Source organism: Branchiostoma lanceolatum, chromosome 4 (assembly GCF_035083965.1).
Source record: "Branchiostoma lanceolatum isolate klBraLanc5 chromosome 4, klBraLanc5.hap2, whole genome shotgun sequence".
In the NCBI taxonomy this organism is placed as follows: Eukaryota; Metazoa; Chordata; class Leptocardii; order Amphioxiformes; family Branchiostomatidae; genus Branchiostoma; species Branchiostoma lanceolatum.
The window spans coordinates 17,032,887-17,056,234 of NC_089725.1; the positions used below are offsets into that span (position 1 = coordinate 17,032,887).

At 45.9% G+C, this 23,348-nt stretch overlaps 1 protein-coding gene across 7 annotated transcripts; it reads left to right on the top strand.

Moving 5' to 3' along the window:
* Positions 1-83: 83 nt before the first annotated feature.
* Positions 84-22,938, top strand: LOC136432962 (uncharacterized). Of its 7 annotated transcripts, XM_066424671.1 has the most exons (3): positions 13,926-14,461; positions 17,001-17,081; positions 21,035-22,938. In XM_066424671.1, the coding sequence occupies exon 3, from the start codon at positions 21,077-21,079 to the stop codon at positions 21,821-21,823; it is 747 nt and encodes a 248-aa protein (XP_066280768.1). In that variant the 5' UTR covers positions 13,926-14,461; positions 17,001-17,081; positions 21,035-21,076; the 3' UTR covers positions 21,824-22,938. The 7 variants fall into 7 exon arrangements, with proteins under 7 accessions (XP_066280770.1, XP_066280767.1, XP_066280765.1 ...); XM_066424673.1 differs by lacking the exons at positions 13,926-14,461; positions 17,001-17,081 and adding an exon at positions 84-182; XM_066424670.1 differs by lacking the exons at positions 13,926-14,461; positions 17,001-17,081 and adding an exon at positions 12,157-12,335.
* The last annotated feature ends 410 nt before the right edge of the window (positions 22,939-23,348 follow it).

A 23,348-nucleotide genomic window follows, 5' to 3' on the forward strand; every position in this document is an offset into this window, starting at 1 on the left:
ACGTGTTAACCACTGTTGATATTTCAGTTACACAAACTTTGCAGTGTTGTTTCTAATTAAGTTGTTTCTTTGGTGTGTTACAGCCGCCCCTGCCTTATCGTGCCGTGTGTGGTGCACACTGATGCTGATGGTGTGGAGACTACCGTTGGAGACAAGCGTGCTAACAGGGCACTGTTCTACAAGTAAGTACATGTACCTTTAAGGGCCGCTTACGTATCAGTACATTCTTGTCTGTGAGCTTCGGCTTTATATCAATTCCGGACACACCAGGGACACACACGCCCTTGCCCTTTTCGTTCAAGTCTGGACACTCCGACCCGTGCACCATGTTCTTAATACCGTTCATTATTTAAACCCCAGTGGAAGAGAACACATACATTTCCGTACCAAACAAATAGAAAATTAAATTCTATGTTTATTCCAGCGAAGATGTTCCGTCCGTCATCATTTGAGCCTGGCTCATTGCGTAAAACCCACATCCAATTAAGACCTGACCCTTCTTAAAGCAACTATAATTTCCCCTGATGAACGTAGACCAAACAAGTTACTTAACGTGGATCCCACGAGCCCACCAAACTATGACATGTCGACACTTGTGAACAAAGTTCTGACTCTGCTGGGGCTGAAGTGTAAACACAGCACACCGGTTGTGAGTGAACTTGTCAGTCGTCTGGCTGGCGGCGTGTTTCAAGTTTTCACGGCTTGTTGGCCTTGAACCTGGACCATTTTTTGTGTTGCCAAACGCGGTCCCCTCGTGGTGATCCGTTCTGTTGACGGGTCAAGCATCTTTGACATGACCGTCTTCCAACTTTCTCTTCACCCTCTGACGACATCGGAATAAAGCCCTGTCCATCTAGACGAGACTTTAGTATACACACAGTCTCCCCGGGTCATTTCACTACATGGGTTCAATTGCCCGGTCGACAATACTTTCACATCACGAGACAAGCGCCTGAAGTTGAAGTTCTGTCTTTTACTATATGTTAGTGGGTAAGAACGGGGATATATAATAAAATGAAGAGATGAATGAGTCACCTATAAGGTGGAATAAGGTACGGCATGTACCCTGTCCGGATCTCCACTATCTTCTGAAATGGACAAACCTTGACTTCAAGAGACACATAGCGTGCGAAGACAAGTTTGCGCTTGGCTGCCCGCCTCTCCCGAACGTCTGCAGTGTCGGTGTGGCGGGTTACCTCACACGGTGGAGCTCTAGCGCCGCTGCTGAGAGATGTTCCCAATGCAAGACATTCCGAGCAACTATGAAAGAAAAAAGACATGAAGTTTCCTGGCCACCCGCATCGGCTGAGAAAGTGTCACTCCTGACATTGCAACTTGTCTTCGTCTAAAATAACATTTCAAAGTACAGGAGTAACGACAGCTGCTTGGTTGACATGGCCATTGGAATCCTACATTTGTTTTATTGGCGACGCCTCAGGGGCGAGCCAAATTTTTACTATATTGTGTGCAGATTGCAAGAATTCTAGGAATTGTACAGGAATGTGAAAGTCCATGGGACGATAACTCAAGAATGCCTGGATGTATTGTCTTCATATTTTGTAGGCGGGTAGGTCTGTGGGAGACTTTGCAATGATTGGATTTTGGGCCCCCTAGCGACTTTCTATGGTACTGCAGGGGAACTTTCACTTTTCAAATCTCGTCTTCTGAACATGCTATAGTCATGATTTTTAAGTGGTGGATAGCTCTTTGTTAGGAAAATATGTCCTGTAGATTTGGACCCCCTAGCGGCTTTTTTTGGAACTGCAGGAGCTGATTTTGACTCAAACTTTGAAAGAGAATAACGCAAGGGGACGACGGATCATCATAATTTTTGGTGTGTAGATAGCTTAAGTGATGATTTACATAATCATATGCCAATTATGCAAATCAATATCTGATTTGCATAATTAATGAGGACAGTTAATAAATCAGCTGAATTCCATTATAGGACTAGCCTATTTACATAATTTATGAGGAAATGGTACGATATCTTTTTTTGTGAAAACAAGATTTTCATACATTGGACAACTTGTGTTATTTTGGTACAGAAGGTGATCGACTGGTATGATTTATGCGAGGTCCTTATTTGCATGTGGGCTAAAAAGAAAAACGTTAACAGAGACCATCGTCGCCATGGCAACATCTTTTTATGTTGCCAATCTTGTCTGTTATTGTTATTATATTCCCGAAGGAGATGGTTCCACTGATGCCCATTGAGCTTTAGCTAGTGGATGCAGTGAGCTGCCCCCTTATACACTCTTACGTTCTATCTACATCTATTTAATTGTGCTACAAGAACTTTGGCTGCGCTTGCAATCGCCTTTCCGGAGAGTCTCGACAAAACTGCATCCATGTCCGTATCATGTTTACTATCAATGACTACCGTGACCTTTAGGTGTCGACCTTGATTTAACCGTGTTTTCAGTGTCAGCCCGGGGAAAAACAACCGATGATAGGTTAGAACAGGTAATTGAAATAATGAGCGCCAAGCTCAGATTTCTGGGTGACTCCAACGTGTCACGTGGTGTCGGTGTGTGCAGGCGACATTTCAAAAGTTCTTTCAAGTCCAACTTTTATTGAAGGAGACAGGGCTTCTTACTCCTCCACATCTAAAAGACCTTCACTGGCTGCAAAATAATTGTAAGCCACATTCAATAGATGAATGAGGAACACGAACGTTTTTACCGACATGAAAATGGATGTGCAGTTTTTAGCGTGTCTTTCTGTGTTTCTGTGTGTGTGTCTGTGTTTCCGTATTTTGGTAATCAGCATAACTCAAGAACCTCTGAATAGATTACGATGCCATTTGGTATTTGGGCAGGTCTTTTGGCCCCCCTGGTATGTGACCTTGGTACTGCAACAGAACTTTTTTGTATCTTTTGTCTTGGACGTGCTATGGTCATGATTTTGTAGTGGTAAATAGCTCGTGATGTAATCAAGGAAGACGTGGTGTAAATTTAGGCTCCCTAGCAACTTCCTCTCGAACTGCAGGGGAGAATACCTGAACAGAGGAACGACGGATTTCCATGATATTCAGTATACAGGTAGCTTAGACAGAAATGTACACAATGAAATACAAACTATGCAAATCAGGACTAAATGAGGAAAATCTATATTTGCAGTGTTTTCCATAATGGGACTTTAATACATGTGACATATGTACTTTATGGCAGGTGGAACATCTACAAATACCAATTATTGAAATAACGGCCTAACTTGCCAGATTAATGTGAAAATGTCATAATTCCTCTGTGGTAAATCGTAGGAATTACATACTTGTGGCATGAGTAAGTTAGTTGAAGGTATATGTATAGATTATATAGATTTGCAAATCATTTATATAGATTATGATGAAATTTAAACATGGTATACCGGTATCTGCCAAAAGAAAGGACTTAACACACACAAAGTATATCATTTAGATAGAGAAGACCTTCATTTGAAATAGATTATTCTAATTACAGCCATTTGTGTCATCAATGAGACAAGATAAAAGAACTAATCTACAAAGGATCAAAACATTTCAGGGAGATCTCCGAACTCTAGTTTAAAAAAAGCATGAGATCCGCATAGTACCATAATGCATTGCAGCCAACACCGCCAAGGAAACTCAGAATGACACAGGCTTTCTGCGTAATATTCATTCATAACAGGTTTCACACCAAATCGTAGCCCAGCAAGATCAACATTGCTAATTGGTATGCACACTACCTGAGGCTTTAAAGTGTCTATTACTTGTTCTGTTGTTCTTTCTCAAGCCATCCAAATGATTACCATACAAATCACTCAAAGTAAACATACTAATCACTCTAGCAATTCGGGCTAAGTCCCAATTACGGTTAGACAACGCCAACGGTCCCCAATAGGCACCAGGCCTAATTGAGGCACTTTCAGTAACTTCCGTAACTTCTTGCCCTGCCACAGTCAGCAGCCACACACAGTCACGGGACATATATGGACCAATACGACCTACATTCCGCCGTAGAATGGCATCAAATAGTGGTAAGACGACACTTCCCCGGGCCATAGTTCAGTGCCCAATTACTGTGTAATGAAGACCGGTGTTACCGACCTTTCCACGGAGAGGAAATAACTGGTCAGCCGAGAGTCGACCCCTGACATCAGAGTCAATGTACCGTGCCGGCGTCAAAGGACGAAAACCAGATTCAAGGTCGAGGGCCTACTGGGCTTTACACGTTGTCCCTCCAGTCTGGGGATGTAATGTATACATGCATCAAGATTCACCTCATCAACAAGTTAGCGAATAATGTTATGACTTGACGAGGTCATCCGACCAGTTTGACCAAGGAAACCTGGAAAGAAATGCCAGTTACGAGTCTGAAATGATTAGAGGAATAGGTGAAGTGCAAGCAGACCAGGGTTGGACCCTACTAAAGATGGTGGTGTCTGTTGTTGTTGTTTATGGTGCAGTGACATTGGTCTTCTAAAGCAACGTCATGTTAATTGTAAATGATAGATAAGAATGTGAGAATGGATCTTTCTCAAATAAAAGCTATGCCTTAGTACTCCAGGTTAAGATACCGATCCGTGATTGATATGAGCAAGATAACTTGCTCGGCATATTATGAAATTCAACAACGGATAGGATGACCGACTACAGGTAATTAGTTTTGAGAAGTGAGCACATGCATTTTGTGGTGAAAACATCGAATGTTACAAAAACATTCTGGTTACCGAAAGGAATTTTGTCAGCTCAGTTGGAAAGCCGCCAGGGAGGGCAATGTCCTTCCCGCGTCACAAGATCTACGCATGTGGTTTATGACCATTCATTCACGAGAACGGAGCGTCCTGCATGTCCTGCTCTCCGCACCAAATGGCAGAGTGTGAGAGTCCTCGTGTCATCTTTTAGTCTGATCCATGTCATCGTCAGAGGGAATCTCAATGTCCAAACTCCCCGACACTTAGTTGGGAGCGAGAACACAGTCTAAATATTATTTACACATTGTTAACATAACGATTTCAAGTTCTACTGCAATAGGTAATACGTTCCGCCCCACAAGACACACGCACACACTCTCGGTATGCTCTATCCCCCCATCTTCAGGGCGATGATAAATTAGAAGATGCGGGGATAAGACTCAATGGAGTCAAACTCATGGCGCCACTGGGAGACTCCGGTAGCGGTCATGGACAGTTTCCTAACTAAAGTGGGATTCACTCTGCTGATAGACTAACAGTAACAAGACTAGACTGGTGCCATCCACTATCACTGCTTCTCTTCAGTACAATGGTGCTCCTTGTGCCCCGTCTGGAGAGTAAGCAGGTGTTTAGGCTGGTTCAGTCCCGTTGTCAGTGATCGCTCCTATCTTTGTTAATTTTCATGCCATCCGTTTATTTGCAGAATAAAGCTACTTGGCGTCATCTGGTCCTCTAGAGGACTTCGGCTGTCTGTAGGATCCCCTTTTTCGTCGAATTGGCTGACATTGGATTTATCACTTTTTGGTTTGCATCCAACTGCCATTCTGTCCTATAACTAAGTTTCTCCTCGAAGGTTTTCCTTAAGCAATAAGTTCTCTTGTCATAATCCGTCTAGTCCCAGTCATTCTCAAGCATTGTCGTCTGTTTTGTTTAGGTGATACACATACAAATGTCGGGGGACATCTTTGAGGAGAATACCTTGTCATAAAAGAAAGGCCCAGCAAAACCGTTCTATATACCCGAGTTCAAAACACAGTCTTTCAGAGAATCTGTGGCGATGGCAATGTGTGAACGTTACTCAGCTCAGTCAGCTGTACAATTTGATCGACGTCCAGCATAAATCATCAGTGCTCTCTCACGACATCACATTTCAACAGCCTGGCCCATTTGGTTAGAACCGCACTTTGATGAGAAACTCGATAGTATTACGTTGACACTTGTTGAGTATCACGTCGGATAGACCATTATTTCAGGAAAGTATGTAATTTGTCAAAGTTATGGTATGTGCTTGGTCTTGTCGTTGTCACAATTATGATATTCACCTTATGGAATAACATAAACTATATGATAATGTAGATTCCCTTTGTAAGTTGGGTTGAAAGAAGACCAGAGACACAAATAGAGGTAGAAATGGAAAAAAAGAAAAAAAGAAAAAGAATGAACGAATTCATAAATGAATGTATAAATGAACGTACGAATGAATGAATGAATGAATGAAAGGAATGAAGACAGAAAAGGATTCTGACATGAGGGAAAGACTGACAACAGGGTGGAATTAAGGACCCAATATGCATTTATATAGACCACTAGACTAGCCTGGTACCCAGACCTGTTGTCGCTGCCGAGTCTCTTTCGTCCTTTATTGTTTGGGTACCAGGCTACCATTAGGCTACTTGCGGATGTGGCACATTTATTGTATGTAGCATCCGCTAGTGAATATGATGATTCCTTGCGCGATGGCAACTTCACTAGACAGTAGCGTGAACTTGATGACAATTTCACGAGCCCAAACACTTAAACGTTTTCCAGAAATTCGTGTGTGTGCTCGTCACCACACGTCTGTCCTCAGGAGTTAAAACTGTTAGGGTACAGATTTCCGATCTGTTTCAGTAGCTGGTACTTGTCAGGAGTGTTACGCTATAAACGCGCTCATCTCTCACCCATTTTTGTGGGTTTTGTGACTTTAAAACATCTTCCCTCCCCTGTGCCGTTAAAAGACGGGGGCAATGGTGGAACGCCAACCGTGCCAACTGTGTTGACACTAGTTCTTAGTGTGAGACAAGTGTGGACAAAGGACGCCTGCAGAAGACATAAACACAGCGTAACCTCAGCTCGCCTTCTGCTCTTGGGTCATGGTCTGTGTCAATCATTGGGCCAGCTCACATCTTACTTCACGACATCAGGACGTCTCTCGCTTGATTGATTTGGGTGATTATCAGTTTAGCGGTGTCTAAGTGTTCGCTAAAAGTTTTTTCCGGCTATTCGTCTTCTTTTGGACCACATGCCGACAGACAGTATCCAAGGACCCAAGGACGGGTCGAGTGTGTTTCTTCAACCCCCAGACAGATGATGCCCACCCCAAACTTGACCCTGGTACAAGAAATACACCTTGCGCTAAGAGTGGTTTAACTTCCTTCAATAGATCTAAGGGGACATCGGTCATTCACCTCCTTCCTGAGTTCATCTTGTACTGTGTACAACCGACTGTCATCAAGATAAGTGTTACTACCATAAAAATAATAGAAGGTGGCAATAGTCGTACACATCATAAATTCACAAACTACAAAAGATGGCCGCAAGTTGAACTTCTCTCTTTGGGATCTAATGGAGTTCCACAGCTGTGTCTTCATGAATTCACTCGTGACCATGACAACCATATAACGATAAGGGCTTGACTGTTTTAGCCGTAAAGTAAAACAAAATAAATACAAGTGTTGTAGAAGCCGAACTTCCGCTGACGAGCTTCCTTAGAATAGCAGCGCCACCTTGTCGTGACTTCACACTTAAGTAGTGTTTGTTTTTCCGATGTTCGAAGCCTTATCTTCGGTAGTTATTCATCGACAGGCAGCCGTGTGTGTCCATGTAATGAGATATATTTGTGGAGCAGTTCTTCTTAAAGTGAGGCCAAGCCTCGGTCAACGGCAACATCACAATGGGAGCCCTCCTCCCAGAGTACACGTGAACTTGACAGGAATTCTCACGCATGGCGGGATGTTTAGAAGAGTCATTCTCACACACCCTCGCCGCGGTAACCCGAGTTATTGTGTACATGATTTATCGTGTTGAAAGGAAGGCATGGTCCCGGGGAAATAATGTCCTTTATGTTCCATTTTTCTTGGATCAGCCGGCTGCTGACCCTGTCGGTCTACACGGAGAGTGCTGAACTGTTCACCCTTGTGGGTGATTTCATGGCTTCACGGCTAGCTTCACGCCTAGCCACCTGGGTGGGCAACCATAACCATGACGTTCACCTTTAGGCCACAGCAACCCGTGCAATAGGACGATGAACTACTGTATTACAATAGACTCCTTCATCTATAGTTCATCTGACTTGCTAAAGCGCCATTTTCCCGCTGTCTCTAGAACGTAAAAATCGTGTTTTGACGCTGACGGATTGCAGTCTTCCTTCCTGGGGTGGCATGTACTTTCCATATCTTCATCAGCGTGACCAGTCCCGTTCGGAGACCAGTTCTGCAGAATTTCCTCTCTGTAGTCATTTCATGAATACAATAAGGAGCTGTTGGGAAGCTGTTTGTAATTGCTCAGACCATCTTTTCTACACAAGCTCGAGGAGGAGTCTCAAGTGCTTTCTCAAGAAGAAAATTCAAAGAAAGGCCACGTGGAGAGACTTAAGTATCCTTTGCCCACTTAACAACACCTGAGCTGCAAGGCCTCTTGCAATTCTCTCATCCAACTTGACCTCTATTTGAACCCCGTCGCTCGGCCCTCCTCCTATCCGTTACATTTGTTGTGCAATAAACTTTACTTACTTACTTACTATTCCCCTCGCCATTCCATGAACTTGACCTTCCCCCCTCGGGGATTCCGACGCGTGGGAAAATAGAAACATCATTAGCGTGGCCCAGGCTTGACCTCTCTCTGTTTGTTTACCCTGGCTCTCTCCTTCCCAATGCACGCCAACTTTATATAACCACGGTAAGGGAATTCCTTGGTGGGATGTTCAGGTGCGGCCATAAAAACTCAAGCCATGCCTCATATCGCTCAGAAGACCAGGTGGTGTATACAGTGGGCGCAATAGTTATCCATCACAGGCTACCAAATCGGGAAACTTGCCAATCAAAGTTTAGGCGGTATTCTGACACGGTACATCTGTCAATCTGGTCGCATTTGTACCTCCGTGGAGACCAGTATCCCCAAAACATGGCCAGAAAGTGTTGTATCTTAGTCTATATATAACACTCGTATGTTCCCTTTGACAACAAGCACAGACAGTGCGTGCATTTTGGAAATAGCAACAGAGAACTGCGCGGAGTCAAATCAGTAGACATTCGTAGAAAAGCGCTCTTTACGGCCTATATATAACACATTAAAAGGGTAGTTTTATTGCGTACTAGAGATATACACTGTCTGCTGGTGTCTATGATTCAGTCTCGGCACTGGAAGAGAAGATTACAGATTGGACCCTGACTAGGTAAGTCCTAAGACCATGAGAGGCAAGAACACATCCGACTCAGATAAATACTAATCAAGAGAACATCACGTTGTGTGACGTTGCTCGGTTGCTGGAATGTTTTGGCGCCCAAGACCTGCACACAGTACAACAATGTGGTAAACCATCGGGTGGTCAATATTGGTTTGGTCCGTGACACAATACCGAAACTGCTATTTTGGCTTCTGAATGCTATAACATCTCTGTTATATTTTGATGATCACTCATCTTAAACAGATCTTCTTACTTTGTCTTGTTGCATTTCCCCATTTCCGTCGCAATTACATTTTGTTTATGATGCCAGAATACGAGACATTTGGCAGACCTACGTACAGAGTTTACAAGGACCAGCTACTGCACGATCAGGTGCATACAGACTGCCCCACCCTCCCGGACAGATGTAGCCAATTCTCATGTATTATGACAGATGATTTACGCCTGCTGGCAGAGACCTGGTCCTTTTAGGAATTGCTTGGCCTTTCCATGTTCATAATGGGTTCTAGAGGGCCTCATCTGTAGTCAATGTACGAGGGAAAACGGGTGTCCCACATTTCAGTCCGCCAGCCCTGGCTCTGTGCCACATACACTAGCCCGTCTGCAGGAGGGGTACTCTCGCGAGGACTGGTCTCTAGCGTCACGTAAATCAACACACCTTTAATGTGTGTCCTAGCTTCTCCCGCCATGATTTCTTTGGGTCAGCTCTTCCCGGCCTGGGCGAAAGATCAACCCTGGGTGGTCTCCAACGATATACTTTTTTTTATTTCCCGCAAGTTTCGTAAAGATCACGGAAGCCGCACCTACGACCAACTCGTGAATGTCGTCACCATGCCGCAGCAAGTCGATCCGTCCCAGGGCACAGCTAAACTTTCACCAGTGTTTTCTGTGTGGTCCTCATCAGAGCTGTCCTGGTAAGAGACGACAACCGGCAGTTGACAGAAATATGAAAGGATTTCAGCAATTGCTTCGATAGGGGTAGGCTTGGCTGCAGTCCCCAGTCTACAGAGGCTGGGGACACGTGTCATTTCAACGGCTCATCAGCGGGTGAAGCTCATGGGAACTTAGGACAGCAGACTGCCATAGAACTCCGTAAAAACGACGAAGGCTTGTCCGAAGATAGGCGTAATAGCTGAGAATGTTGATATAAGCGAAACGGTAGAGCTTTCAATTCCGTCATCACTGTCTACCTTTAAGAAGAAATTTCACCACACGTGTTGCACGTGCACTGCAGACTAGATCACACGTCTCGTAATAGACGGCGTCTCCAAGACAAACTCCTCGTTTCCGTTTTAACACGTTCTTTAACCACACACTATGTGTGTGGAGTGTTATAGTGTCACATAAAATCCTTGCAGACTAACATATGTGCTTTAGAGGACTTTGGATATGTTTCATGCCCTCAGCGGACGCCCAGGTACGTGCTAGCAAGTGTTGTACATAGCCGTAACTGGGAGATTTCAAGAATGAACTTAACGTACCTAGAACCTAGCCCAATGTCACCTTTCGTCACTAAGAAAGCAGTAAGTGACACTGTTCTGTCGGAGCGACATACGGTTGTCTATCTTGGCAAGCCTGTGCGATATGGGTGGGTGGCGAGAAGTCACAGATCGCCGGAAAGACCAAAACCTCAGTGTACATCATTAGTGCAAACTTCGGAAATGCAACTTCAATCCGAGACAAATAAAGGAGCTACTGAATGGTATTACTAGTCTTTCATCCATTTTTCCAGATACTACTAATGGGTCAGACCCTGAAATACAACACTCACAGGATCCGCGGGAGTGGAGCGAGTTGCCAAAAAATTGTACTTGTCGACGGAAGGCAAGAAAGATTTACCGCAACTTGAAATACACAACCGTATAGGCCATCTGGTCGACACAGTAGACGAGTTTCTTATTGTTGCAAAGCGAAACGTTTTTTGCCAGTAGCCCTCACGGTGGATCGGGGCCGAGTGTGGTTGAAGGTACATCGTGCACATAGCTCAGGGTTTTACCGTTGATGGTGTGTCAAACAGAGGACTAGTCGTTTTGTATATGTATATACAAATGTAGATACTCGGGGACATATTTTGTCAGCATTTGTGGCTACTGTCCTGTATCGTCTCCCAGGCTACAGACAGACGTTTGAGACGCTATTGTCTGGTGGGACAAACGCTGAAATTGGGAACTGATCAAGACTTCTTTCATCACTCCGGTCTCCGTTTCCTCGACCCGAGGGCATGTCTAGGTACTGAGTATGCTAAAGACTGTAAAGATTCTGACAAGTTGCAAATGTTTCGGGTGAATACGTTTAATTTGTCGGCCATCGAGGTTTATGTAGTGTCACTTTTATAAGAAATGACTTGTGACAAATGTTCTCCGGCGTATATGTGCACCAGTGTGGGGGAGACACGTGTAAAAGCAACTATAAATGTATATCTTCCCCGTTTATTCACGCTCATCACTATTAAACACTTACGCGCGGCATTAAAAAAGCAGTAAAATGAAACATAAATCGTGACAGGGAACCAAGATCTGGCTACAAACCAAGCAGGTCATCTAAAGTTTAGTACAAGGTTCGTTTTGGGGTCATTGATCATCTACAGCAACTTACACCATAGGCGCACACACGCACATGTTTTATGAACAACTTGTAATAGTTTGAAGGACATGTACACATCATCAGCGATAGCATAAAGTCAATATCTGCCTTTTTGAAAGGTTTAACCAAGGAGGTTAAAAATCCCCCTTGGTTTAACGCAACCTAAATAATCTCCCAGTGTGGGTCGGCGCCGCTTGCCTGCCCTGACGGTGCCAGGACATAACCTGTTGTGATTACTAGCACCCCTGTTCTGTCCCCTTGTGTCACAGGTCACCAAGGTCACGGGAAAAGGACCATCATTTTGACCTACCACTGGTTGTTTTGGTCTACTTGTCTAATTGAGGTCCCTCCCTTAAGACGTCTCAGCGATGACTATTGGCGTGCAGAAGGCACATAATGTCACTGTAGGCCAATCAGCACCGCCGACCCATTTACAGCTGGTGCTGATCGCGCTAGCTGAGATCATCACCTGCAGTTGTGGTCCCGGACGCAGTATTATAGATGTGCCTGTGCGGAGAGGATTCTCCATTTAAAGAGCTGCTGTAGACAGAAGCTCGTAGAAGCCTATAGCCGGGACGTCAGCTCTCCCCAGTTGGCGGCCACGGAGGATTTCTAACAGAGAACCGCCGTGATTCTACAGCACACTGAGGTGAGAGTTTGCACGCACGAAAACAAACCGTTCGGTCCGCACCGTCAGATACTGCTGCAGGTAATCATTACCGCTGAGGTACCCCAGTCTCTGTGACCGTAGGACTTTGAGTTCGACTGCCGTCTCAGGAAAAACAGACTAAGAAGAGTTCCGTACACGGATATGGATTAAAGGTCGTTTGGACCCGTCTGTAGTGTCGCACATAAAGGAAAACTAACACTAATGTCGTCTGACGGAGCGTATCCTGGTCGTCTGCCAGCATAATCACTTTTCCTGCCCGCCGAGTCACGCCGCGTGAAGTCTTCCCACTCCGAAATCTCCGGCCAGGGGGTTCTCCTCATCCCAAAGGTTCCTGGCATCTGTCGCGCTGACTATTCCTAAGCTAATTATAGCTATTATCATTCCAGACTGTCAAAGGTTAATTCAACCATTCTCAATATCATGTGTGGAGAAGCGACAAGAAGGCGCGGTTATAAGGTGAGCCAGCGGGAGTTGGTGTGTGTGGTATCTAGTGTTGAAGCACTTAACGCTTATGCCTACACTGATACCCTACTATTATGTATGGACATGGTCTCCCACATCTTGTATATATCTACTTATCTCAAAATCAATCCACCGCACACTCTCTCTGCTACTCCAGCACACACGTGAACTCTGTCCTATTCTGTTGAACCATGTCCTTCCATACAGGCAATCTATATTTGCCGCTTGTCTGAGATTACGCGATTGACTGACCCCCCACCGAGAGGTTATGAAATGTCTGTACAGAACAGATATGGTTCATGAGTTAGACTCACTCTGCGTAGCGTTCTCAACAGTCTGGTCTCAGCAGTAGCAATGGAAACAACGCCCACGAAGTCTAGTCTCAGCTCTAATGACCCGAGCACTTCTGTGATACGGACCCATCAAGGAAGAGCTGGAACTGATACCGTGCACGGCGGCAGCGCGTGTCAGGTCTAAATGTCAGCACTTCAGGTGAGGGTCTTCTGTAGTACCGGCAGCCAATTAACAACATATATACCCAGATAACGAAGGAATCTTATCCTACTGACTATTCGTGCCTACCCTATGTTGTACTGCTCACTCAGTAGGCTTTATAGACTAAATATATTTCAATTAAGTGTGTTGTGATGACGTAATTGGAAAATGCTGGCCACTTGTCGTATGTTTTCTATACAAGTCAACGATCTGTATGACGTCCGTGCAAAGGCCTGGTGCGAGATCTCTCTCTCGCAGAGGAGCGTTGTAAGTAGGCAAGATTTGGAGAAACAGTTGTTCGCGTGCCACTGAGGTTGGTACACGGTACTGAGCGACATTTGGCTTCATTCAGACACCAAGAATGCTGAATTGAACATAAGGGGCTGTCGGTCTCTCCGTTCTAAATCCCAGGTCTCAAGGCATGGTTGTTTTTCTTTCCTCCAATCTCGTGTCGACTCAAGTAGGGTGCTCACGTGTGGGGGCCAACCGCAGATTTCTAAAAGTAGAAAAAGAGAGTTCAGCTGTATCGGATACACTTCCACTTGACTCTGAGTGTTCTTTCTTTTCTGGAAACTGTCACCATTTTATCTGACACTCGGCTGAGGTTCGGATTTTTCAGAGGTCAAGAAGGTCATATTCACGCTCACAACTTCTTCTGGTAGCGGAGGGGGGTTCCCGGATTCACCCCGACGGGTCGCCTTGAGACTGACCGCTGAGAATTGATCTTGCCCAGGCACGGCACACGGCCCGACCCGTCAGGCGGCAGGATTTATCCCCTGTGATTGCACCGCTCGATGAGTGAAGTGCGTGTTGCCAGTTCTCCTGATTGGGAGCCAGGCCGGGCGAATGTCATATCGACTCGGCATTCTCCGGAGTACGAGCTGCCAGACGTTCCACAGCTACCACGGAAGAGACAGCTCTATTCAACTCGTCGATGTGTTCTACTCGGTAATCGTCGGCCTTGCCGAGACTTTCCGAGCGCGGTTCTGGGATAGAGATTGCGCAGCGGTTCCAGTCACGTTCTCGGGCCTTATGGGACATGAGAAATAATCTGTTGAAACGTGGGGCGGCCGTGCGCTGTGCTTAACTTGTCGGGGAGTGAAGGCATCCTAGGACGGCACTTCACTGGCTCTCAGAGTCTCCTTGAGGTGGGTGATTAGGTCAGAGAACGTCTTGTTGAACGCGTGTAACACGTTTGCAAGAGAACATAGAAAACCTTAATCCGGAGGTTTACCCAGACCGTGGGATGTGATCATGATTTGAATGAGTTTGTAGTTCCTGAAATGGAGCCGAGGAAGGTTGGGACCATTTTTCATCATGGCCAATTATATATAATCACTTAAAGGGTTATTCAGAAATTCTAACAACCAGTAGTTTTTCACTTCTATCCTTGATTTACACGACCTCATCTTAATTCTGGCAGTTAGCATGCAGCATCGCGTTAGCAGGCTCATTAAAAGAAGCGTGAAGAAAATTATCTTTGACAGAGAGAGGTCGGAAATAATTGGTCGAGGGCAGGCCGATACCCACTGGCATTCTTTCTTTTTTTTGAAAAAAATTTCATTAAGGAAACTACATCTGCCCAGTATTTCGCTTTCCTGTACTAATGCGAGATGACGGAGGAGACTTGGGCCATGTCGGAAAGCTAGCAGCATATTTGTTAGCACAACTCAAGAAGGGCGCCAGGCGCAGAACCTTCCGTTCAGCAGGGCGGGCAGGTCGTCCTTTGGCAGGGCCTGCTGTGATTAGAGCTGGTGCGACAACTTCTGGGTGTGCTTCACTGTTTGCTGGTATGTTTTCTAAATTCTTTGGGCCGACGTAGATTTTGTTAGAACACATGAATATCTTGCAGCCAGTCGGCAGCTCTTTCGTTTCGCGCCGTGAGTTGATACAATGTCTGGTGAGAGGACATGGATCAAACCCAAGCACAGCAGGGCAGCACTTTGTGCCAAGAAAGAATTGTGGGCTTTCCCAGTACAGTAAATCTGGTACTTTAGTAGTCGTACTGCTGTGCCTATCACCACACTGTAGAGACTCTCATGCGGACGTTGGGTCAGTTTTGGGTCATTTTCGGGTGATACAAGTTTCGCATCGTCTTCGCAAATGTTCTCTTCTCTTTTCAGTCTAAGGCTCTGGCATTACCCGACATTGCTAATTTAAACCGCTGTTTTCGTGTTACTGTCAAAGTTAAAGCTGGTCATCTATCGTGGCACTAATTAGCTGGATGGCCTTGCCTCATATACCCCGGCAAGGCATCCCGCATACCAAGTGATAGCGGCCTTTCCAGTCTTGGGGCAGTCTGTCTACTTCGCACTCTGAAGGTGAATTGCTGACAGAGACTTTTCTTTCTGCTCCGATCATTTCTAATTACTAGTACCCTTTGCGGAGCTGACCTTCGGGTTGAGGAGTCAGGGGACCCGGGAGGATCCCTGCCAGTCTTCTTCCTTTCAAGGCGCTGGTTGCGGCATCTCGTTGTCTTTACGTCGGTTTCCTGTATCCCAAGGAGAACCCTTCGCTTCCAAATTAAGGAGACCATGCAATAGAACCAGCCTCGTTAACGACGGAAGCCCGACATACTGTTCCGGCTGTTTGTAGACAGTCGGCTGTCGGAATATGTGGATTGGGGAGACATTTAAGTTAATGATGAGAGAACATATCTCATTATACCACTGTGTCCACTTATCTTCCCGTAAAAATTGACCGTCTGGCTGGCAAAGTTATCACGGTCTATAATTAGAGGTCACTATCTAACATATTATCACATGAATTCAGACATAGGTCGTCCTCCAGGCGTTTCTGAGAAAGCATAAGCGCGTTATCTGTAATCTTGGTCTTCCATTTGTGTCTGTTGGTAGACCTGTCACCGTTGTCAGGCGTCTGATGTACATCGCACCGAGATGACTGCCTCCACCTGTCTCTATTTATTTCCGCGCGATAAGCTGATAAAACGCCGGAGCCCTCTGTCAGTCGTATCTTCAGTGTTACAGGAAAATAAGACAACGTTTTCACGGCCAGTGGTGATGGTAGTGGCGTCCTTGCTGAAGGCATGGGCACGTCGCCAGGTCGTTACCATCTCAGGGCCATGGTCACGGCGCCAGGATTGTTTAAGGTCTGTCAATGTAGACACAAGGAGGCTAGAACGTATATGCCTCTCCCCACCCCCTCCTTACTTGCGCTTCAGGACGAATGTCAACGGAAAGATTCTTTCCGAATCAGTTGGGTTTCCCGCCCAACCCAGAGGGACTTATGGTATTAGCTACTTCCTTGCCCTTTCAAACCCCAGGAGTGTGATGATAGACTTCGCTGGAATCCTACGCCTTAGGACTTTCCTGCATTCACGGGCAAACTTCTTTTCACTTTACTCAGCAGTATCCTGACTCTACATTGATTGCAGGCCGCGACTTTCCTGGATTAACCATAATTGGATCCAGGGAAGGAAGAGGGCAGCATTCTGTCTGCCCGATCATGGATGAAACATAAGAATAGGACCTTAAGATTGTCATCACGTGACCACGAGCAGTGATCCACAGATAGACGAGACAACTAGCCCAGACTTTGACTCCGCCCACGACTCAAGTCCATATAAACCACAGTAATCTTGTAACCTCCCAGTGATCTCGTAAATCGTCCTATAAATTGAGCACTCAACTTTTAAAGCCCCTTTCCTGCCCTTTTCTGTATACCTAGGAAGGACGTGGTGCAGAGAACACTTACTCCTGTACTGAAAGTAGAAGTCTGAGCCGTGAAGGTCTTCCCAAGTTTTCTCAGGTGAGTTGTTGAATCTCGACCATAGATCACCGTACCCCAGTTCAGTCTGCTGCAGAGCGGTGTCAGAGTACATGACCTGTGTCCCGTCACGTTTTATACTGACTTATAAGTACCCTATAAAGCACTCGAGTAGGACCTTTTGTATGGTCGGAGCTATTATGCTTGTACAAGTGTGTTTATCCAGCAATGAGCGGCTTTGTTACCAGCCCTGACATGGGAGGGACTCGGGCTTTCAGTACACATGAATAAGGCTGGTAGGGTCTGAAAGCCTACAACAATGGACGTGGGATTCTGTTCCTTCTGGGGTTACAAAGTCGGTGTGCTGTCGGGACGGCGTGGGCAGTTTGGGGCCGAACGTGAACTACAGAAAGTGGTAGTTTGAGGCCTGAAGGGGAGGGCATTAAACCCATGTGTAGTACAGAGAAATCAATCCCACTGTTGTCAATAAGGACCCTACAGCGCCTGTACAGCTCCCAGGTTAGTGAATGTCTGCATGTAGTAGGGCTTGTTCTTGTCAAATTTGGTCGTACTGCCAGTTTATGGATCTCTATATGGGCCACGTATATGTTTCCTACGTACGATAATGACTCAGCGTTGATGCCTTGGCGTAAGCACACATGATATAAAAATATAACTTTTCCAATGTGTGTTCTCGCATAAGGAAAACACCACCTGTCCTTGGATCTCCTCAGCCGGGGAAAGTTAGCCCGTGATCCGTAAAGTGGCGTTTCGTTGCCAAAACGTGTCATAGTCTGACAGATGTGCGACAGACTAAAGCTCCGGGATCTAGCTCAGCTGCTAGGGAATAAAAACGCTGCCAGCATCTCTGTCAGCACATTTGTGGTATCTACACATTTCTAATCTGACAAGGGACGGTTTAATACCCGTTCTTACTCACTCAAATGTTGCCGAACCTAGGTCAGAAGACCAGTAATGAAAACTATAGGTTGGTATGGGTGGTCTGTCCTGAAAACGTCAAACTTGTCTGCCACAATAAATGTTTTCGTACACGGCGTGAGACCTTCTCGCCTGGGCCTCACCTCCGTCTCTATGTCATTTTGATTGACAGCTCCATTCCACAACAGTGGGCTAAAGAGAAACACAGAGGGGCTGATGTCGCCCGAGTAGGCCCGATCAGCCCACAAACGTCCCCTACATATGAGCTTTCCTTACGTACATTCTTGTTGTAGTTCCCTTGCTACAACTCAAGGGACACAAAGGACTATAACACATTGTGCAGAGTGTGTTGGGGGATGTAAGTTTTGACTAAGACGTCTCAGTGCGTGTATTGTTGACGTATCACTTTCTTGCGATAATCCTTAATTTTGGCAAGCTAATCCAGATCGTTTGGCGCTCAGTGGTGCGTAGCTATGCAAGCTGTACTCGGAGGGCAGCCTGGATATATTCCATTTCATAGCGAGCTGCAGACGTTCAGAAGGTGACTCACACGGTGTTAAAGTTATCACAGATGAACTCTTCTGAGAGAGTACTCGTGCTTAATGTGGTAAACCACATCCCGGTCTGCCAGTTCAAACGATAGTGGCTTTATCAGATATCGTTCAGAGATCCGGCCTTTCCCACCACAGCCCGTGTGTTGTATTGTGTTTCCCGTGCCACCTGCCGGAGTAGGTAGGTCGTGTTGTCTGCAGTCTGGGAAGGATCGCTAGTGACGAGAGAAGAAGCCCAGTGGGGATTCCTCCCTGAACTTCGGCAGTACGCGGTCTCTTTCCTACTGTCGAACGTGTGGGGACTAGCAACATGTGGTCTACAGCTATTTGTGTGTCCTGTGGTAACTATATATACAATATGTCTGTTACACTCAGCTGTCGATAACCCATATCTGACATTGCCCTTCGTAAATTTATGTTTGTAGTCATTTCAAAAGATTATTTCCTGGTGTTCTCCTTTGATTTTTCTTTTGTTTCATTTCCCTACATCGTTTCATTCCTCTCCCCATTTTCCCCACATCCATTTCGTTGCTTAATTCCCTGTCTAAGCTCTCTCGGGAGCCTTGAGAATTTCTGTCACACGGAAACCCAAATAAATGTCCAATGGAGCACCTGACTAAACCTCGGTAAGGCGCTCCTGTGCGGAACACAGCGGACACAACACAGGCGTGGGCCCGTGTACACATGATGACGTTTACGACGTGTGAGAACGCCGCTGTATTCGCTTCATCAAACGACACCTTGTTCACCTGCACGGCTCGGGAGAGATTCTAAATCCGGATGTTAAGATGTAGAGTCCAAAGTTTGGCAGAAAGTCAGAACACACCACGTGATCTGCACCGCTTTTCTCTCTTCAAAAGGCCCCAGCAAGTTCCCAGACTTGAATGTGTGTGCCTTGGGGAAACAAACACAGACAGGAATACCTTTAACTAGCAGCGTCAGATTGTTGGTATTTGTGCAATTTCTTCTGGCGTAACCGCCATATGGCTGATTGATACCCCTGGAAAGAAACGGAAGAGGCCACATACTTTCCCGATAACATTTAATCCTACATGCCAATAAGAACGGGGTCGAGATGTAATGATGAATGAGACAACGGCGAGAACAATCTTCTGTATGTATGATTTAATGGCTCTTAAGTCGTAGATATGGAAAGCAACTGTAAAATGTACTGCTACTAGTATGTTGAACATCAGTCAAAGCTGTCTTCATGAAAACAGGATGATGAAACGCAGAAGGAATACCTTATAAATTCTACTACCAAAGAACCTTGGTTGGATTTGGCAACCCTTTGTAAATCAAGAAGAAAAAACGCAAACGAACGTGGGAAAGAGAGTGGCAGATGGTAACAGGCAATGTGTCCAGACAAAGTGATACTAATTAGCAGGATGGGGAAAGTATTGTTTAGACTGGGACCATTGAAGGCGTTTAGACGAATTTGAGGAGAAACCGGCTTCTTAGAAGAATCTAGATCAAATCTAGAGTACAAATGATCGGACCTGGTCTGTGATCACCGTCCCAAATTATAGGCCACAAATCTCTCCGAGTAGGCCTGTACAGTCAGGTTTAATAGATATTGGACTTTCTGAGCAATGGGTGTCATGATTTATTACCATGTGTGTGTCTCTGAAGCATTCGCCATTTGCGGAAATGCCTAGTGTCGGCCGATTGGTTTTAGGAGGCAGATCTCAAGAAACCGGTCTTTAGCGTCTTCAAGCTAAAGCTAGGCTCAGCGCACGGTACGTTAGTTTTTATGCCCCACGAAGACGTTTTCAAAAACAATCATCAAACCAACCTAGTACCTATAAACGATCTGTGGTTGTAATTTATTGACATATGTGAAGTTGAATATTTTCTTTGCTCATCCCTGCCTGAGACCCCGGTGCGTGTCCTATAAACCCCGGTGCCGGGCGTTTGTTGATAGCTGTAGTGCCCTTACTCCCGCCAAGATGGCACAGCTGTTATCGTCCAAACAAATCCCTCCACTTGCCCTAGGTCTACAATTTGTTCGAAGAATGTCGACTCGGGCCCCGGGCTATTTTTCTTAGATTTTTAGGTCCCGGTCTGTTTCCGCCCTGGTTCAGAACACGGGACAGCCTGGTGGGGGATGCGGGTGGTGAACTTGTCCGATATCTGGGTTCAGACAGACTGGTCCGTGTGGGATTTATTCCGCCTTAATGTGTTCTCTGTTGTTTGTTTGTCTTCTTAAGTTTTGAGCCGGACCTGTATTTGATGTTTATAATTACTGTGAAATCTGTGCGATAATTCCGGTCCATCCGTGGTCGGACCCAATTACGACTCCAAGCGAGACAGGCCTGACCCTCCGGTAAAACCACGTCACTAGTCTCCGAAATAAAGCCAACATGTGGGATCTATTACCCTCCCACAGTCCACTCTCTCGGAGAGTGGCGACCTCGTTTGTATAACTCAGTGCTGTCATTGTCTGTCCTCTGTATAGTCTCCTCAGTACCGTTCAGTAATCGCATTGTCTCTCCGCCCTTGCAGGTACCGCACACTTCCCAACCTCAGGGAGTCTGGGCCGTTACCATGGCGACGATGGAAGCCATCATAGTGCTGGTGTTCTCCTCGGCTTTGGTCGTGAGTGGAAAAGTCATCCACCGTGAGGGCTCCGGCGAGAACAAGGTAAACTACGACTGTGAGGACTGTGTGCGGATGGACAATGGCGGACTCGACCCAAACAACGTTCCCGTGCGGATAGACGCCGGCGGGCTGGACCCTAACGTTATCGTGCCCGACATGCGCGTGCCAGAGACGTGCGGCTCCTTCGCCATGTCTCACCTGTCCGCAGACGTGCAGAACCTCCAGCGGGACCTGACCATGGTCCTGGCCAGGTGGGAGAGGATGGAGAACACGCTGGACGAGGTGCAGGAGAACGTGGCGGACGTGCAGCAGAGCGTGGTAGACCAGGGAGGCAAGATTAACACGCTGAAGGTGCAGTTCTCCGAGGCGCTGTCACCAACAGACATCAGCGAGGAACACCAGAGGCACAACGGCCGCAAATACCTGCAGGACAAAGTCATGTCCCTGCAGAAGGACCGAGAAGAGTTCGTGGAGGTCATAGCCAAACAGAACACGCAGATCGCCCATCTGGTGGACACGATACACGGGCTCAGGCAAAACGTCTTCCGTCTGAGGGTCAAGCTCAAGAAAATGTCCGAAGAAGAAGACGAACACAAGGACGGGGATATGAGAGAACTTGAAACCAATTTGACCGTCATGGAGGAGAACGGGAACGGGTACGTGAACGGAGTTACGCCACATCCGCGGAAGTGAGGGGGAGAGACTGGGATAAATTCAGTTGGATTCTTTCCTTGAGGTACTGTTATTGATTGACACAACCGCTACACCTGTGTTTTACTTCAGAGAGCTGACATAGAGTTGAGAACGCAATGCTGTCGTGCTTATCAAAGGACTGCACAGATATAAGATAGAGGGTTGGACTTGTTGCATGCACTATGCAAGACCCTTGACAAACGTCCAGCGGCCGGTTCCGTGCTGTTGACAGGTTGGATTAACCTTTCCACTTTCACTTCCACCAGGCCGGACATCGCAGTTTATTTTTGGCAGGCAAATGTTGACCGTTCTTTGTTTAGTTGCTGTTAAAAGCTACAAGTGGGACCACTTAGTAAGTATCTGACTAAAGCACGTAGTGGCAGGCTGCCGGTCCCCCATGTGTCACTTCAGACGACAGGGTAAAAGAACGTAAAAGAAAAATAGTTGGTAAACACAGACGCGCCATGTTGTGCCTTTGTTGAATTGTGTTACATTATAAGTGAGATTGTATGTATCTGCATAGTTCTTACCAATTTGTCACATCGTAGAGCCGTATTTGTATCTAGTCCACCCGGTGTCTAGCAACCAATAGATGCAAGTCGACTAAATGACGTGTTTACTTGGAAAACAAACGGTCGACCACACCGACAGAGTGCGAGTGTCAACCCTCTACTGTAACATCTGGACCTCGCGTCTTCACTCTAGATCAACTTTAAGTTCTTCAGTCTTATGTCTTGGCCACATGTGCATTTGGCCTTGTACGTGTACGTGTACGTTAGGTTGAAATAATTGTGTTCAGATCGTTGAATAGTCGATTATACATACTATATACTTGATCCTGAACTGTTGATATTTTTTTAGTTTCTATCAATTTTGTGTCTGCTCTGTGTAGTGATAAGTAACTGTAGTCGTTCTCACAGGGGAAGGCCAAGGCGTTTAAAAAAAGAAGATTAGTGAGTGAATCCAGCGAAACGATCAAAGCTGTGAATCTCACTGTCATGTCAAAATTGTTTTGTAATCGGTTTTCGTTCTGATCCTGTCAGAGCACAGTGGCACAGTCCTTGTATATTTTGTTCTCTATCCAAACAATTAAAAAGAGGATGATTTACACATTGTATGATGCGAGAAACGTTTTGTTTGGTGATGTTTGAGAAATGTCAGAACCTCCGAGTCATCTGTCAAGTCTGAGAAAGTTTCTAAACGTGACAACATGTGTCCCTGACGAGACGGTTGTGTTTTGTTTCACTCTGTCTGAGTGTAACGTAAAGCAGGAAAGTCCAGCCAAGCTAACGTTGTTGTACGATACCGTGCGCTCGAGCCCGACCACCTGCTCTAAGCCAAGTACACGGTCCACTTGACTCCGTGGCGCCCGGACAGAATAGGTACCGGCTGGGACCTGTCCGGGACATGAAAGCAGGTCTAGTCGAAGTTAATCCGACACACTGTTCGATCTAGACGATTATTATCTTCCCGGAGATTGGATTCCAACAGGATTGCTACTTTTTACACTGTGGTTAACAGATTT